This window comes from Artibeus jamaicensis, unplaced genomic scaffold, assembly GCF_021234435.1.
Source record: "Artibeus jamaicensis isolate MK-2021 breed Jamaican fruit bat unplaced genomic scaffold, CSHL_Jam_final scaffold_847, whole genome shotgun sequence".
NCBI classification, from domain to species: Eukaryota; Metazoa; Chordata; class Mammalia; order Chiroptera; family Phyllostomidae; genus Artibeus; species Artibeus jamaicensis.
The window spans coordinates 25,829,056-25,846,710 of record NW_026522057.1 but is presented as its reverse complement, the minus strand read 5'-3'; the positions used below and the strand labels follow the sequence as shown (position 1 = coordinate 25,846,710).

Sequence of the window (17,655 nt, the reverse complement as noted above, 5' to 3'; positions counted from 1 at the left end):
CAGTTGCCTGTATTATTCCTTTTAACCTTTTGGATTCTGCAAGGTCTCGGTCTGAGCTCTCCAGAGTTTCTCTCAGCCGGGCGGGGTGGGACCTGCCATGTGTGGTTCTGTGGCAGGACCTCATCCCCAAAGGTCAGGACATTTTGGCACCAGGAGCCTAGGACTGCGTAGGTGACGGCTGTGTTCTGAGAGAGAGGACCCGCCCACCCCCCTCGGTCTCCAAAAGTCCCAGCTGAGAGACTCACCTGTAGAGTCCTAAACCCAGCCAGGACAGGTTCAGGTTCTTCCCAAGCTGGGGACAGGCCAGAGTGAAGCCCTGTGGACACAGTCTGCGAGAGGCCTTTGGATTGGGGGGGGGGGGTGTAGGATCTTAGCGTGAGATCTGGTCACTCTATCCTTGTCACTTTGGTGGTGTTCAAAAAGTTGTCCAGGAGTCATTTGCAGTTGGGAGCCAGGTGTCAAGCTCCTGTACTGTTTAGATATGGCCCCAAAACAGCATCCGCGGGCTCTTACCTGCGGTTGGGGTGCCCACGTGGGCATGGGGGAAAGCGGTTTAGTGTTTTTCTAAGCCTCCACCATAAGGTTGAAGATACAAGGCTTGGTTTTGCGACCCGCCCTCTGATGTTTTGCGACCGTGCGGTGGAGGGAGGTCAGCAGGCTGGAGACGGAGGGCCTCGGGTTGTCTTCGCCAGGGTCGTGCCCTGAACTAGTGTGCTCTTGAGGGTATTTTCCACCCTCCTTGGGCCTCAGTTTTTTTAGTCTGTTAAATGAAGGCAATGACTGGGATAATGGGCCAGCTCTGAAATTATATTATTCAGTGAGATCATTAAAGGGTTTATTTTTTTAAAAGAAGAAAAATGATTCACTTCATGTAACTAAATCAAAATCCTGAGTCTCCGGAGGACTAGGGACATCAGAATTCCAGCCAATGTGAATTCAGAGCATCGAGTGATAAGGTCTCTGAGAAACACGAGCCTGGAAGGATGTGCTGATGCCCTTTACACCGCGGACTTGCTCGTGGGCCCAGCTGCAATAATGCAAGGAGCATGTTTTATTAGGAAAATAGGCTTCGGTGAAGCTCAGGGCCAGAGGGCAGAGCAGTGGGCAGGGAGTCCTGTCCCTTTAACCAGCTCCCGCTCTCAGGGCTGCAGCCCAGCCGGTAACTTACTGCATATTTCCCCAGCGTTAAACATTATCGTACTTGTTTATATTTGAAAGAGCCAAAAGGGAAAATGAGAATGCAACTGAATGCTCCTTTTGGGAAAATTATCCTCATTTGCAGCCAGCGGCTGACAAGGCACACGAACCGCTGGGTTTATAAAATTCCGCACTGCACTGGTGACCATCCGTTGTGCTGACGTCGCACGTGCTGCCTTCTTCTCTGGTGGCCGGCCGAGGCCCGGGAAAGCAGTGTTTTTCTACTGGACCCTGAAAGGGGTTCCCCTGCCTGTAGGGGGAGGCCTGTTTCCTCCCTTTCCGTGGCTCCCCTGGCTGTTCTGCCCCTGTTCTTGGGAGGCGAGATGACAAAGCAACCCTCTTTGCAGTGAACTGGGCGACTTTGGAGCAGAGATGTTCCCCATCTCGTCCCGTATACTCAGATTTACCCTTTGTACTTTGAAGGGGCTAAGTGCCAGCACACAACCCTCTTTGCAGCCTGGCAGCCTTTCCACCTGCCCATCAGTTGGCAGAGGGACCCGTGCACCCAGAGCTGACCCTGCAGCACTCAGACCTCACAGAGGTGTGGCCTGGCCTGCCCCTGGCCAGCTCCTCTGTATGCAGAGACAGGGCCAGATCTCAGCTGCCTGGCACAGAGGAGAAGGGGTTCAGGACACTGTTTGTTTGTTTGTTTGTTTGTTTAAATTGATTTGAGAGAGAGAGAGGAAATGAGAGAGATAGACATCAGTTTGTTGTTCCACTCATTCACGCGTTCATTGCCTGATTCCTGTTTGTGCCCTGACTGGGGATCAAACCCACAACCCTGGTATATCAGGACCACGCTCTAACCAACCGAGCTAGCTGGCCAGGGCCCAGGGCCATTTAGAACAGTCCAGGCATTTTCCTAGAACAGTTTGCAGGACAGCTGCAGCCTGCTCACGCCGGTGCGATGCAGGGCCACGCTGTGCTTTACGGTAGTAATGTGCTCCACGTAGTAGCCCCTGGGCGCAGAGCATGCGGCACCGGGCTGGGGAAGCTGCTGATCCTCAGAACCTCCGGTACTTACTTCATCTGCCCCCAGGGGCAGATACACCGCGCTGTGGGCCTCTAATGGAGAGCTGCCGACCAGATGTGGGGAAGCGCCCGGCTCTAGTTTAAAAGCTCTGTGTTGCGGCTGGACTGGATATTGGGATTCCCGGAAGAGCACGGGCTGGCCAGAGTGGTCTTTCGCAGACCAGCAGTGACCTCCCACCTGCCTTTCCCACTCTCGGGGGCCGGAGCACGCTTACGTGCACACCGTTACTTCCGAGTGGGCCCCGTGGGGAAGTTTTTCTGGCACCTGTGCCGTGCCGTTGGCGCCCTCGGCCTCTTCCCACAGAGCCCACGGCCCTGGGCTGCCTCAGAAAGCCTTCCAGCTGTGTGCCCACTGGAGATGGGGTCTTCACGGGTCCTTCCCGTGCCGCGTATTCCTCCGTGGGCAAGTCCTCTCCACGTGTCATAGCCACTGCAGATGGCGCCCTGCTATTTCAGGATGTGCCGTGTGCAGTGTGGTTCGGAGTGTCGGGAAGATTGAAAAAGAGAGAAGAAGAAAAACTAGCCAAAGGCGATTTAGGCAGCCTGTGATGGGCTAGAGTAATAATCATCTGAAAGTTCGGGCCTGGCCTTGTTTTGATCTGTTTTCTTGTTTTATTTTCTTCTTTACATTCCATATCCCATTCATACTAATCACAGTCAGTCCTGATTTTTCTTTTTATTTCTGCATTTGTCATAAAATAAAGCAAATTATTCCCGTCTTTGGAAACGATCTAGACTAATTAGTCGTCTCACCCAATAATTAGTTTTTTGTTTCCCTGTCTGTTTTCATGCATTATTGTTAGTTTTTTCCCCTCTTTTTTTAACACCATTACAGATTAAAATGAGCCACATTTGCAGTTGATGGTATCTGTTTTCGGGGGAAGAATGGGGAATTGCAGTACGGAGCGACTTCGAAAGCAGCAATAAACTCAAGGATAAATTAAGGAAATTGAATGAGCCACATTTGGAAGCAGTGTGGAGGCTAATATTCTGTCGCTTAAGGTTAAATTGCAGCTGAGAGAGGTTCCAGAGAATCCGAAATCGGGAGGCGGCTTCCCAGGATGCTAGGCCTTCTGTGGCTCTGTGGGCTTTCCTCCGTGAAGCTTCCACGGCGGCGGCCTGGTGGACAGTGGCGAAGGCACTCACCTGCGCTCGTGTGCTCTCCTCCCCCAGGGCTGACGGACGAGGAGATCGATGTGGCCTTCCAGCAGTCGGGCACGGCCGCCGAGGAGCCTCCGTCCCTGGGCCCGGCCACACAGGTGCTTCCTGTCCAGCCCCCTCACCTCACTTCTCAGCCATACAGTAAGTCGCCCACTCCCCCTCCAGCTTTCCCCTCATCAGGATTCGGGACAGTGGCCAGGAGCAGGCTTCCCATCTCCCAGACTCAGCCAGCAGGGCGGCGCTGGGAGGAGCAGCCCTGGGATTTTCCAGAAACATGTGACACACCCAAATCCTCTGCTAGACAGACTTTGAAGTGTGTGACAAAGGTTTTAGAAGAGTCGAGGCACCAGAATAAATGAGTTTACTAATGTGTTGCGTCAAGTTACTGTAGTTACGAGGAAGAATCTGTGAAGGTGCCACTTTCCCTTTCTCACAGTGGTGCTTTTGCATGTCACTGCGGCTTCACTACGAGGAACGACCATGAACTTCGGATTCATGGGGGCACTCTCGTCTGCTCGCTGAGATAACTCACCTCCTAGTTTTATTTTTTTTAAGTTAATGTCAGGAGATTTAGACTACCCCTGCCTCCCTCCCTGCCCTGGCTGTACCGTATGATGTAAGTTGGGTGGTCTGCAGGGGCATTGCAGACCACCTGTGAGGGCCTGAGTGCAGTGGGTCTCGTGATTCGACACGAGACCACGGCCCTCAGGAAGTTAACAGAAGCTGTTTTAGGCCTCAAGGTTCTTCACACTAGTAATAAATGTACACCTCCAAAATATAGCCCCTTCTTTAAATCACTTTTACAGAATCTAAAAAGGTTACAGTGAACTCCAAAGCAGTGGAAAATAGACCTGTTTTGTGTCTTTAAAGTAGCTCAACCTTGGATCTGTTGTCTTTCAAAATGCCGTTCCTTTAATTGTCTGTCTCAGTTTTATTTTTTCAAAACATGATTTAAAACTGTGTTAGATACCAGATTTTAAAGGGGGCGGTTTAAAATGCCATGCTAGTTTTGACCCCACCTCGCAGCCTGGAGCTCCCTCCGGCTCCCCGTGCCGACCTCCTCCCTGGCTCAGCCACAGCCGGGAGGCGATGTCGCTGTGCCTGGCAGGTGCTGGGGCGGGGCTCCGACCTGTCCTGTGCGCCCAGGTCTCACTTAGACGAGGCCTGCTCTCCTGTGCTCTCTGGGCAAGGCTGGATGGGTGGTGAGGCCCAGCCGCACCCACTCCTGTTGCTCTCCTCCTCGGTCCCCTTGTCTAACAAGCCACTGGCGTGGCGTGACCCCTGAGACCAGAGGAACGGTGCTTCGTGGTGACCCCTGTGTGGAGGCTGCTGGGTCAACCACAGGTACTTGTCAGCCTGGGACTCTTTCCTCCCGGCCAGCGGGCGTTCCCACCCCTCCATTGTGCTTGCTGTGGGTCACTAGCCGTGCTGTGACCCAAAGGCCACGTCTCCACACTTTCTCTTTAGTTGTGTCCCTGGCCCAGTCGTTGCATGGGATTTGTTGAGGACGGGCAGTGGCAGCTGGGGTGCAGAAGTTTCTAAGACGCACATCTGTTCTGTTCCAGCTGTTTCCGCTATGGCTTAGTACCAAACAGGCCCCTCGGCGACTTGAAAACTTCTTGCTCAGAACAGAGTGTTCTGGCTGGTCCCAGCGTTGGCCTGAAACGTCACGCATTTGCCTCCTCTGAGCAGGCGTGGAGAGTTAGACTGTTGGTCTGTCCCGAAGAGGCAGGCGCTTGTGGTGGGAGGGGCTGCCCAGTTGTTTAAATCATCCTGCGTCCAGATCTCCCTGAGAAAAAGCGTCGCCCGCTTAGGTGTTTAGGTAGGAGTATTTTTAAGAGTCTCCCAGCCCTAAAAATAAAATACATCTTCTGAGAGACAGACTCCTCCCGGCTCTGACGCTGGTGTGCAGACAGTGGCGATGGCAGTTCTGAACACCTGCCGTTTGTGGTTGTCGCCAGGGAGTGCCGTTCCCCTTGTGTGGCTGCCTGCGCCCTGCCGCTCCCGGCCGGCTGCACCTCTTCACTTCTGTGCTTTTGCCAAGAGGTGTCAAAACTGCTCCAAAAAAAAAAGGCTTGATTTTGATTAATACAGAGAAAGAAGACTTTGCCTGACTGATAATAAAACTGATAAATGACATTTGAATTACTTGTAGCAGTAATTTATTACATAAAATATCTTTTATTTGACATGCGATTAGTTGCTGGAAGCATCACTCAACCTGACGAGTTTAAACACGCTCCGCAACGAACCCCAGTAAAACCAGGGCTGTCGGCGCCGGCGTTCTGAAACACACTAATCCTGGGGTGAGGGGAAGTCTGACTCTAAATATTTAAATGATTAATTGGGTTTATATATTTTTTTACCTTTCTAACCCCCTTAATTACAAGCAAACTCAGGGGAGTTTCTGAACTAGGTGTGCAGTCTGCATGCTTATCGCAGAGGCATTGCCCGCGTCCCGGGCGGATTTACGGCCTCCGCACGCGGGTGTTCCTGCCGGCTCACATCTGGAGCCCAGGCAGCCCATCCCTGTGCGGTTCTTGACTTTTTAAGGACATCCTCTCTCAGAGCCCAAGTCCAGAAAACGAGCTTCTCTGGGGCTCCCCCCCCCCCCCCCCCGCCAATGCTCCTGTTTTGGGGAAGGGTCACTTTTCCGGGACCGCTGCAGGGAGTCCAGTGCTCCTGGATTGTCACCTCTGGACCCTGCCTGGTGATAGATGTCCCACTCGGTGCCTCTTTTGATATCTCTGCTGTTTGGTGAATGAGGTTGGACTTGAGATGTTAGTAAATGCCAATGTCGGCAGAGATGGCACAGACACCCACAGGGATGTTCAGCCCATCCGTGTTAAGCACCGACTGTATGCTCAGGACAGTGTGGTAGGATTCGAAATGTGGTCTTTAAGAATCTTAACAGGTCCTTGGGGAGAGAGAAGATAAACTCTTAAGAAAAGGATAATAATACAAGACACTGTGACTTAATGCCAAAATTAATTATATAGACAAGAAAATTCCACAAGAATACAGAAAAAGGGAAAATTAATGTGGGCGAGAGAAGTCGGAGCAGGCTTCGTGCAGGCGGCAGGGGGTTGCGTGGGGGGAGTGTGTCGTCCCCTGGAGAGAGGATAAACCACCGTGATGGGGGCTCAGAGGAAAGTCCCGCCGCGCTCGGGAGAGGCCCGGCCGGGGTCCAGAGGAAGGCTGACGTTCTGTGTTTCCCGTCCTGGTTTCTTCTTGCTCGACTTTGAAGCGGGAACCCACGCCCTCGTGTGTGCGTGGCGCCCAGCACAGCCCTGAACAGAGAGCCCTGGCAAAGGCTTTTGATTGATTCAGCACAAGTGGCTTCTTCTTCCCTCCCAGAGAGACAAGAAGCAAAGCAGTTTTGAGATGCAGGCCGGGCCAGGGTGAATTTTGTAGGGTGATAGTTCTTTCTTAGGCTTTCAAAAGACTGACCTGCAGCTTCAGTTGCCTCTTAAAATAGGACATAAATGTCCGAGGTTGGGAAAAGGTTTTGACCTGCCATAAGAAATCGTGAGTGAGAAAGCGTGTTCTTGCTCATTGTGTTTCTCGTGTAGCCCATGTAGCCTTATGGCACACACTTACCCGTGGTTCTCGTGATTCACTGAGCAGGCGTGTGTGGTTGAAGGCCTGCTGGGTGCCCGGCACTGTGCCAGACCCCTGGGGTGGAAGGGTTAGTAAGACCTGGCTGGTCGCTCTCCGGCTGCTCCTGTCTGTCAGGGAAGGCAGTTAAGCAGACGCAGCAGGTGAGGTGAACTCGGCCCAGGTGAGAACGGGCACAGGTGAGGTGAAGGGCAGCAGGAGGTGTTCACTGGACCTGGGGGAAGATTGGTTCAGTGACCAGACAGGGTGGGCAAGGCCCCAGGCAAAGGCATGCGGACGGTCAGGGAGCCCCAGGCGATGGTCAGGGCAGCGAGGGCACAGGGCGGGGGTGTCAGAGACAACCCGAGGGGGAGGGCGCGGCCAGGTCATCCCCCTGCTGCAGCCTGAAGCATATTTTTTCCTTTGAGATGCATCATCTGACTATTTTTGAGCAGTATTATCTGTTCTTAGGCCAACAGTAAAATTATTTGTACCATCGGAGCACATGCTGCAGGGGAGTAGGGAAGACATCCTGGGAGTGTGTCGATGGGCTGGTCCAGACGCTCCGCCTGCCCAGCTCCAGGCTGTGCCCAGGAGGGGCAGCTGCAGCTCACGCAGGGGGTCTCTCAGAGGCCTCCGTCGGGCAGGCTGGACGTCCATCCCCTGTGGCTCGGTCAGCCCCCACACTCACCACGGGACTCTCCAGTGTTTAGTCCCCAGCTTCCCCATGAAATAAACTGGGAGTTCCTTGAGCTCAGAGGCTTTTTTCTTTTTTTAGTCTGACCAAGGCTCTGTCTCAGCAGGTGTTCTAGAGCTGCTTGTTGAATGGATAAATGGCGGCGGGAAAGTGCTTCAGGATTGAAGGCTGCCTGGAAACCCGTCCGCTCGGGCTCCTGAGAGCTGGTTGGTGAGGCTAGCCGTGGCGGTGTTTGGGGAGTTTTGCCTGGAAAAACAGATGGGTCTAGGATGGCTGATTTTGTTACTGTGCTTCATGACTTATAGAACGTTATATTCTTTTGTGTGTTTCCAGTATTATAGGGTGAATGTTTAAAAGTTGAATTAGAATTCATAGATCTTGCTTTTTTCCCTTTCTTTTTTAAAATCTTCACCTGAGGATATGTTGATTGGTTTTTAGAGAGAAAGGGAAGTGGAGAGAGAGAGACATTGATGTGAGAAGGAAACATCCATTGGTTGCTTCCCGCATGCGCCCTGATGGGGATCGACGCTGCCTCTGTTCAGTGCAAGGCGTGGCCCGCCGGCAACGGAGCCACTGGGCAGGGTGCTGGTCTTTCCTGGTCTCGGCTGCTGACGGAGCAGGGAGAGAACTCACAGTCTCTCCTGCTGCTGCCGTTCTTGGTCATTGCTGTCTTCCTTTAGCCCCCTTTTAAAAAATTCTGAACATATTTTAAATCAGCTTTATTGCAGTATGATTCACATAAAATAAAGTGCACCAATGTTAATTCCACAATTTGAGGTTTGACAAGTGTGCACTCTCGTGTAGCCGTCGCCACGCTGTAAAACATTGCCGGTTCCCCGAAAGGCCCCGTGCGCCCTGTTCCCAGCCAGTCCAGCCCGCCCCCACTCTGGGGCAGCCATGGGGCTGCTTTCTGTTGCTTCCTGATGAGACTTCTCTTTCCTAGAGTTTGATACAAATGGAATCCTGGCTCTTTCACTCGGCATAATGTTTCTGAGATGCATCCAAGCTGTGGTGTGGATCGGAAGTTCCTTCCTGCTTGTTACCGAGTGGTGCCCAGGGGGCGGGCATACCACAGTTGGTTTAGCCGATCACCAGCTGAGGGGCTCTGGGCTGTTTCCAGCTTGGAGCTATTATGAGTAAAACTCTTGTGAATATTTGCGCACAAATCTTTGTATGTTTTTTTCTCTTCAGTAAATGCCTAGGACTGGAATTGCAGGGTCCTATGTTAAGTGTAAGGTTAAACGTTTTAAAATTTTTTATTGATTGGAGAGAGAGAAACATGGATTTGTTCTTCACTTGTTTTTGTATTCATCGGTTGAGTCTTGTATGTGGCCTGACCTGGGATTGAACCCGAAACCTTGGTGTATCAGGACAACACTCCGACCAGCTGAGCTACCAGGGCCGTCTTTTGCCCATTTAAAATTTTCTCATTATCTCATTGGAAGAGTTCTTTAAGTGTTCTGGATTCGAGTTCTTGTGAAATATATGTATCGTTAGTATTTCCTCCCAGTCTGGGGCTTTTTCCCCCCTTAGAAAAAAGCAAAAGATTTTAAATTTGGAGGCATCTTTTTACCTTTTTTTTTCTTTTAGATTTTATGGTTTCTGTGTCCTAAGAAGCCTTTGCTCCGCCAAGGTCGGAAAGATTTTCTCCTGTTTTCTTCTAGAAGTTTTATGGAGTTCACTTTTACTTTGCTATGGAGTTCACTGTATGGAGTTGAGGTCTGTGCTTCGTCTCAGTGGTTGGTGTGTGTGGTGTAAGGGGAAGGTCAGGCTGTTCCCCTGTGTGGTTCCCCACCGGTGCCTGCACTGTGTACTCAGGGATGACTGTGGCCTCACCCAGTCCCTGTCTCTTCGGTGAGAGCCGTTTGTGTATGCACACGCGGGTCCGGGTCCAGGCTCTTCTTGTTAAAACACCCGTCTCCTTGAACAAAGCTGTCGAAGTGCGTTTTACAAATCACAGAACTTGCCCGTTTCCAGTGTGCAGTGCAGTGAGGGGTTTTCGGTGACTTTACCAGGTGGAGCGACTGTCAGTCAGTCTCAGAGCGTTTTTGCCCCCAGGCGAGGCCCTCTCGCCAGCAGCCCCAGACAGCCACCAGCCCGTCACTGGCACACCGCCTTCTGGGGACATGGCACGTAGATGGCATTGCACGCTGCGTGACCCCAGTGGCCTGCACCTTTCACGGAGCGCGATGTCCTTCAGTTTCCTTCAGGTTGTACCTGTCTCCTCGTTCCCCAGCAGGGGGCGTTGGGGCTGTCTGCACGTGGGCCCCGGGAACCCGGGGACTGTGCTGCCGAGGATGCCCCCGTGCAGGTCTTGTGTGGGTGTGAGTTTTTCTTTCTCTTGAGCTGCTGGGCCACGGGGCAGGTTCATGTTTCTGGATTCCTCTCAGTTCTATCTAGTCAGCTTTTTGGAGGTAAAATGTACACACGATAAAACCTATTATTTTTAACTGTACAGTTTGATGAGTTGTATTTCTGGCACCCCCAAAGCTTCCTCTCTGCCCTTCGTGTCAGCCCTGTCCCCAGCTCCCACTTCCTGCCCCCAGCGGGCTCCTCCCTGTCGCCCAGTCCTGCCTCCTAGAAGACCGACCCTCTGTGAGTGGGGTCCCACGGCATGGAGTCTTCGTGTCTGTTATTGCGCCATCTCTCTCTCTCACACGCACACACATACACACACACACAGGACCAGGCAGTAAGCGCTCTAGACTTTGTGAGCTGCACACACTCCTGTCACAGCCCCCTGCCCCACGCCCCATCCCTGGTGTGGATGCCCCACAGTTGGTTCATTGGCCGGGTCCCATCTCAGGGCCCCTGCGAACACCATTGCCGTGCACACACATGCAGTCCTTACCTGCAGACACGCTCTCCTGTCCTCAGGTAAATACCCAGAAGCGGAACGCTTTCATCACGCTTTAGCTGTGTGTTTAACCTCATAAGAAATTGTTGTGCCATTTTTCCAGAACGGCTGCACCATTCGACCTCTCCCGAGGCTGCGTATGAGTGTTTCGTTGGCTCCGAGTCCTCGACAACACTTGGTGTTCTCAGGGCTTACCCTCCAGTGTGCACGTTCTAGAGTCACATTGTACTTTTAATTTGTGTTCCCCTAACGACTGATGGCGTCAAGCATATTCTCTTGAGCTGTTGGCCATTTGTATATCTTTTGTGAAGCCTCTCTTCCAGTCTTTTGCCCATTTTTAAAATCACCTTGTTTTTTAAATTAGTGAGTTGTAACAACTATTTATAAGATCTCTCCAGAAGGTATCCAGCCATGTAATATGAGAAATAGAGACACTTACTGAAGAAGATACAAGATACAAGAAATACCGTACGTGGGACAATGATGCCTCAGTCCCCTTGAAAGCAGGCCCCCTGGGACCTCACCCAGTTCTTTCTCCCAGTCGCCACCAGCTGCCCTGTTGTGTTTTCCTGAATCTCATCGATGGTCTGAACTCTGTTACCTTTCAAAGGTGATTTTAGTTTTTGGAAAAGCCAGAAGTCACAGGGCACCTGGGTGACCTGATGTTTCACCAAGAAACTCGGCATGAGACATGATGCCTGAGTGGGTACAATTGTCATGATGAAGCTGCCGGTCACCATCTGCCCATAGCTGCGGTCTTCTGAAACATTTGACAGTTTCCACAGAGGAATGTTGAAGCTTAACACAAAATTTGATGCAGATTCATTGCTGTACCCACTCAGTCACTTTGAATGTGACAGCCACACAGTGCACATGCTCACTCAATGGCTTGTACCACCCTCTGACTAGTACAGTGAGGTCCTCACTGTCCACACATGCGCATTCCAGTCCACTCGCCTTGGCTGCCAAGTTACATGGACGTCACACAAACCGTTCTTGATATATTAACAATGGCTGGGCTTTCCCCGGACATACCTTGTATGTGTTATGGTTACGAGTCCTTTATCAAATATGTTTTGCAGATATTTTCTTCCGGCCTATGGCTTCCCTTTTCATTTTCTGGATGGTGCCTTTGGAAAGCAAAAGTCTAAAATTTTGATGATGTTCATTCTGTCAATATTTTTCCTTTTGTGGTTTATGCTTTTTTGTATCTTAAGATGTCTTTGCTTACACCAAGCTTGCAAAGATCTTTTCTGTTTTCTTACAGAAATTGTATAGATTTTGCTGTTTTGTGTAGATGTGAGATCCATTTTGAGTTCATTTTTGTGTGGATGGTGAGGGTTGAGGTGCATCTTCCCCTGCATTGATCTCCAGCTGTCTCGGCACCATTGTTGCAAAGATCATTCCTAGTCCATAGAATTACCTTGGCCTCTTGGTCAGAAACCAGTGGACTTTATAAGCAAGGGTCTGTTTCTGGGCTCTTCGGAATTCGTGCAGTTTAATGAGGGCTCATAGTTTTGAATCCGAGAGTGAGGACGTAGACACTCCTCAACGTCCTTCCTGCCTCGCGAGGACACTGGTGGTAGCGTCGCAGCTCACGGGGTGTGGAGACATCGTCTTTCCCAGGGTGGGCCTGTGCGAGGCCTCGGCCGCAGACGTGGCTGCGGGGACTGCTACTGCTTGGAGCCCGGCTGCTCGGGTCTTGCCCTGCGCTCCGGGCTGGGTTGCCTTTCTGACCGCTGCCAGCCTTGCGACGCTCAGCGTGTGGTGCCCTTCAGCTGGTCACTGTCTCGCCGTGCATTTTGCTATAACAAGCACCGACCTGGCGGCCTGGCACTCTTCCAGGGCCTCACTGTGCACGAGCCAGTCTTACCAGCTAGTGCTCAGGGCGGCTTTTCAGTGGAGCCAGGCTCCCCACTGTGAGGTTATTGGGGCTCCTGCCTGAGTGAGAATGGAGGGTCCCCTGGTCGCCTTGCCCTCTGCGCCTCCCGGCGTCAGTGGGCACTGGGCTGTCTCAGGTGTCTCGACAGGATGGCTCGGTGGCAGCGCTCAGCTCTGTATGACAGCTCTTGCCTGGGTTGTGGTGTCAGCGAGTCCCTGACTAGGTGGTTTCCAGCCCCACTCCTGTGCCCCACGGTGCTTGTTCTCACCCGTCGGGTGAGAATTTCTTGGGAGACGCAGAGAAAGGAGTTGAGTGACGCTGGTTTTGTTGGTGTTCGGTGAGGGTGAGGAGCCACGGGGGCCGCGCTCTTTCCCCTGGCATGGCTGCCGCCCGCGGATTCACCCGGGAACCTCTGCACTGTCAGAGCTCCAGCCTGGTGACAGGCACTGTGGAGCGTCAGGGAAGGCGTTGCGTTTCAAAGGGCCTTGTGTACCCCTCCCCCGAGGCAGCTTGTCCCCTGACCTCGCCACAGCCTAAGGCAGAGGGCAGTCCCAGGAATGCCTAGTGGTTTGGGGTAAGATTGCTGCCACCGTCGCCTCTCTGTCCTTCCCGAGACACTGGTGGCCTGTGTGGCAAAGTGCTGTGCCCTTCAGCGAGTTGGCTAGTCCTGCGTATTGGGAAGTGCTCTGGAATTGCTTCTTGACTTTTCGGCTGAGGTCCCGTGTGGCAGTGCCATGGAGAGTGTGGATCTGGGTGACAGGCGTCCCTGTTCCTGGGCTCTTTAAACCTAGCAAAGCTCTGCCACCGCCCGTTGGGCGGCCCGCACTCCACGAGAAGAGGACGGGGAGAACCACTGGGCGGGGTGTGATGACGGGTCTGACCGCAGGCTCCGGGCCCCGTCCGCCTTGTCCACTGGTGTCCGCGTCCAGACTGGTGGCCCGGAGTGTCCCAGCAGCGCACCTCACTCCCCTCACTCCCGAGCCCAAGCAGAAGCCTGGCCCCAGTGTCTGCCCTGGACTGTGCGACTCTGGACGGTTGGGGAGCGTGGTGGCAGGAGCGGCGCTTACAGCTGCAGGTTGTTCCCAGGCGCTCTGGCTGTTCTCTCGTGGGGGTGCAGTGGGGGTGGGGCGGACTCCAGGCGGTTGTAGCTGGAGGGCCGGGCCAGTCGGTTCCTCAGCAGCTCTGTCAAAAGGTTTGCAGTGGGTAGGAGTTGTCTGCAACTTAGTTTTTCCCTTTTTTCATTTCGCCACAAGACAGAGTTGTATCACACATCTCCAAAACGAGTAAAATGGCATTTCAGCTCCTTGTCTTTATAGACTCTCTGAACTTTAGGAAAGATCACTCTGGTCCCTTTTCATTAATAATGAAAACCAGGGCGCAATAAAATGTTCTTACTGCGAGCATGGCAGGAACGTGGCGCCGTGCAGGGTGAAGGGTGGGGCTGGCAGGGGCCACAGGTGTTTCTTGGTGTTCGAGGAGGTCGGAGCCCCGGAAAGGCTGGGTCAGCTCCAGCGGGGGTTCTGGTCCTCGGACCCGGAGCTGCCGGCCTCTGTTCAGCCGTGGTCGCTCCGGTACCGAGTGAGAGAGGCTGTGCTTCTCAGGGTGAGACATGTTTGCAGGAAAGGAGGGTCCGGCACACTCTGGGTTCCGGTCCAGTTTTTTGTTGCAGCTGCTCTTTGGTAAGGTATTTCACAGGTGTTTGAGCTATTGGACGGTGGTGGATGAGGTACTCTGGACATGTGCCAGTTTTGAAGATGCTTGCTCTGAGGATTTTGGCTGCATAGACGGATGCTCTGAGAGGGGCGAAAGCTCTCATGAACGTTTGCTGTCTGGAAGAGCACAAAGGTCGCCCAGTAAAAAGGTTTCACTCTTCCTCGTAAAAATGAACTTGCACTCGATGTTGGAATTTGCAACAAGGCATCCCCAGCAGAGGAAGTCAGGAATGAGCGGAAGGCCAGGGACTCAGAGCCTCCGGGCTCCACCGAACAGGCGGTCGTCGGTGCTGGTCTGCGGAGACTCCTGCCAGGTGGGACCTCACTGCCAGGCAGAGCAGCAGAGCCTCCGGGAGAGGGCTCCCGAGACGGGACACCGAGCGTCACAGCCTGGGGGGGGGGGGGGAGTCCCGGCTCGCTGCAAACCAAACCTGGCTCCATGCAAAGATAGGTTGATACATTTATATAAAAGTGAAAAACAGCGGCAAGCCACAGATACCAGAAAGCAGAGTCAAAAGGAAAATGAATGGAAAGAATGTTGTAACGCCTGTCATGGACAGAAGGCTCATTTCCCTGCCATGTAAAAAGTTTCTACAAATTAGTAAAGAAATGGAGTAGAACTACAGTACACTGGAAAGGAAACACAAAGGAAAAGACGCTCTGTCCTCACTCCTAATAAGATAATGCAGATGAGCCCTGGCTGGTGTAGCTCAGTGGACTGAGTGCAGGCCTGCGAACCAAAGGATCGAGGTTCAATTCCCAGTCAGGGCACGTGCCTGGGTTGCAGGCCAGTTCCCAGCAGGGGACTCATGAGAGGCAACCATACATTGATATTTCTCTCCCTCTCTCCTTCCCTTCCCCTCTAAAGATAAATAAATAAAGTCTTTAAAAAATGAGAACTGGAGAAAGCGCTGTTCTCCTCCTCCTGTGCTGGCTGCAGTCTGGAGCTGAGTGAACCCACCGTGCCCGGTGCCGGGAGGGAGCCGGGGCTTGTGGGCGTGACCCGGCCTGGCCCAGCCCGTGGGGGTGGGGCACACACCCCTGACCCAGCCTCCTGGGCATTCGTGGTGCAAATGTGCCTGCACGTATGTGCAGTCCCGCGTGGCAGGACGCCGTGTGTGACACAGCAAAGGCTGGAATCCTCAAAGGTCCGTCAGAAGGGAATTGACTCAGTGGGATACTGAGCAGCTGTAGGAGAAGAAGAGGAGGAATGAGAGATGGGGGAGGAGAGAAGGAAACCAGTGCGGCCTGTGTCACCGCGTATGTGCTAAACACTCCTCCGCTGAGTGGATAAGGAGCCACCGGCTGCAGCGGTTGGGGGGGGCCTGTCGGCAGTGGACCAACTGCGGCCTCTGGGTCACACCGATGCCTGTGCCACCTCGTCAGCCACTGTGAAACCAAAAACGAAGTTCAGGGCTGTGGGCGAGGCCACCTGTTGATTGCATTTTTTGCGGGAGCAGCAGGGTTGGGTTACCTTGGGAAACTCACGTGGAGCCCACAGGCCGGGCTGGCAGAGCGGGGAGGGGTGTGGGGGCCAAAAAGAGACTGTTCCAGACTCCTGTCATCCTGAGGCTCAGGGAGGAGGGCGCGTCTCCTTCGCCCCCTTGGGGGTCTGTGCCACTTGGGTCCCCTGGGGTCAGCTGGTGGGCTGCGTGCCAGCAGCCCCTACTCCCCTGGGGTCAGGAAATGCCAGGAAGTGGCAGGTGCCTGAGGAGCTTACAGGCCAGGGGGTGGGGTGGGGTGCTGAAGCACATGGGTATCTGTCCTAAAGGAGCCGCCACGCGGCCGTGCTCAGCTGAGTGCGGTGGGTGCTCAGACTCGGATGTCGCCACTCTCCCTCCCCCTCCGTCCCGGCTCCTTGTCACAGCAGCCTGCCTCAGGTGGTGCCTTCTGGGTCACTCCCCATGGGCACTGTGGTCTGCTCCCACACATTGATCAGTGCCCCGCCAGCAGTTCAGGGGACAGCGGCCCACGTGTCCCCAGCAGCAGAGCCCATGGAGGAGTCTGGATCGCTGGGGCACCATACAAGGTTACGGGCATGGAAGCCCTTTGAGATTGGTGCAGGGGACCGGATGTGTAGCAGGGAACCCTCTGGAACCTGCCCTCCTGTGAAGCTGGAGTTGTAGGGAGCTTTCAGATGGGCTGTTCTGAAGGGCACTGGCTAGGAGCCTGCTCCTTCATGAAGGGTGGCTGCTCGTTTGGGGGACTCCCCCACAACAGCCGCCTGGGACCCTTTGGCACTGGTGCATCCTGGCCCGGTCCCTCTTTCCCTTTGTGGCCCCAGACAGTAGCCCCCTCCCACTCCCGTCCTGCCTGCAGCCTGCCCTCGGGGCCGCCCCATGCTTGTGAGTAACCCTGGGGTCCCTGGGGAATGCTCTCGGTCAGCTCTGCCTTTGTGGCCCCTCTCCCTGCCCGGCCAGGCCCAGGCGCTGGCCGCCTTCTGTCCTTTGAGCTGCCTTTGCAGTTGCCTGTGCCCTGGGCTGCTTTCCCTGGGACGTGAGGGTCTCACATGTGCCTCCTCCCAGGCCCTGCCAAAGACTCCCGGCCCCTACCCTGCCATCCCCACTCTCCTGTCGCCCTGTTTGGCCTCTGCATCACTCTGGAGTTAGCCTGTTCTGTCACCTGTAGGTTGTCTCCTCTTCACCGGTCAGCGGGAAAGCAGAGCGAGACAGGGCAGGGGGCCTCGTCACCACTGCCCCAACCCCTCCGGGCCTTCCACACTGTCGGGCACACAGTCTCCATCCCCTCACCCTGCTCTGAAGTGGCTCTTAGCGCAGCCCTGTCTGTAGCAGGGCTCGTGGGTGTGCATGTGTGTGCATCCGGGTGTGTTCATGTCAGCCTGGCGGATCCCTTCCGCCCTTCGAGTGGACGCTGCCTGCCACCTGACTCGCAGCCAGGACTCAGCTCACTGTAGGCACCACACAGCCGGTGCACGTGGAGGCAGCAGTTCCGAGAGCCTGGAGAGGGCGGGGAGACGCGTCTGGCCTGTGTCCCTCACGGTCACACTGTGTCCTGCGGTTGGAGCTTCGGTCCTTGGAGACGAGCACACTGAGCCTGTGCCTGCCCCAGCCCTGGGCGAGGGTGCGCGGGCCTCTCCTCCTGAGGCGCCTTTTCTCTCACCCCCAGGCCCCGTGGGTTCCCGGTGGAGAGACTACAGTGCCTTGGCCATCATCATGGCGGGAATTGCTTTCGGCTTCCACCAGCTCTACAAGGTGAGTCTGCCTTCCCCACGGCCCCCAGGCGTCCAGCGCCAGCCTGCCCTCTCCGGAGCCCCGCCCCCGGCACCGTGGCAGGGGCAGGACTGTGCATAGAGGCCGACTGTCCTGACGAACACTCACTGCAGGCTCCAGTCCAGGCACAGACCCCTCCTCGCCCACTGGACTCGGAGTCCCCACGGGATGACTTGGGCCCATCGACCCGGGAGCCATGTCAAGTTCTTGGAACAGCGCCCGGCACGTGCCGAGCAGCCCTGCCCTTGAGGGACATGAGGGCGACAAGGTGGTGACGAGCATGGGCAGTG

The 17,655-nt window shown here is 54.4% G+C and overlaps 1 protein-coding gene across 3 annotated transcripts in view; it reads left to right on the top strand.

The window, feature by feature from the left end:
* The window catches only part of PEX14 (peroxisomal biogenesis factor 14), a 130,415-nt gene that overhangs the window by 103,198 nt on the left and 9,562 nt on the right, over positions 1-17,655 (top strand). For all 3 annotated transcript variants that reach the window (XM_053660242.1, XM_053660243.1, XM_053660244.1), the window contains exons 4-5: positions 3,403-3,531; positions 17,262-17,347. In XM_053660242.1, coding sequence (XP_053516217.1) covers positions 3,403-3,531; positions 17,262-17,347 — 215 coding nt within the window. The remainder of the gene's footprint in view (positions 1-3,402; positions 3,532-17,261; positions 17,348-17,655) is intronic.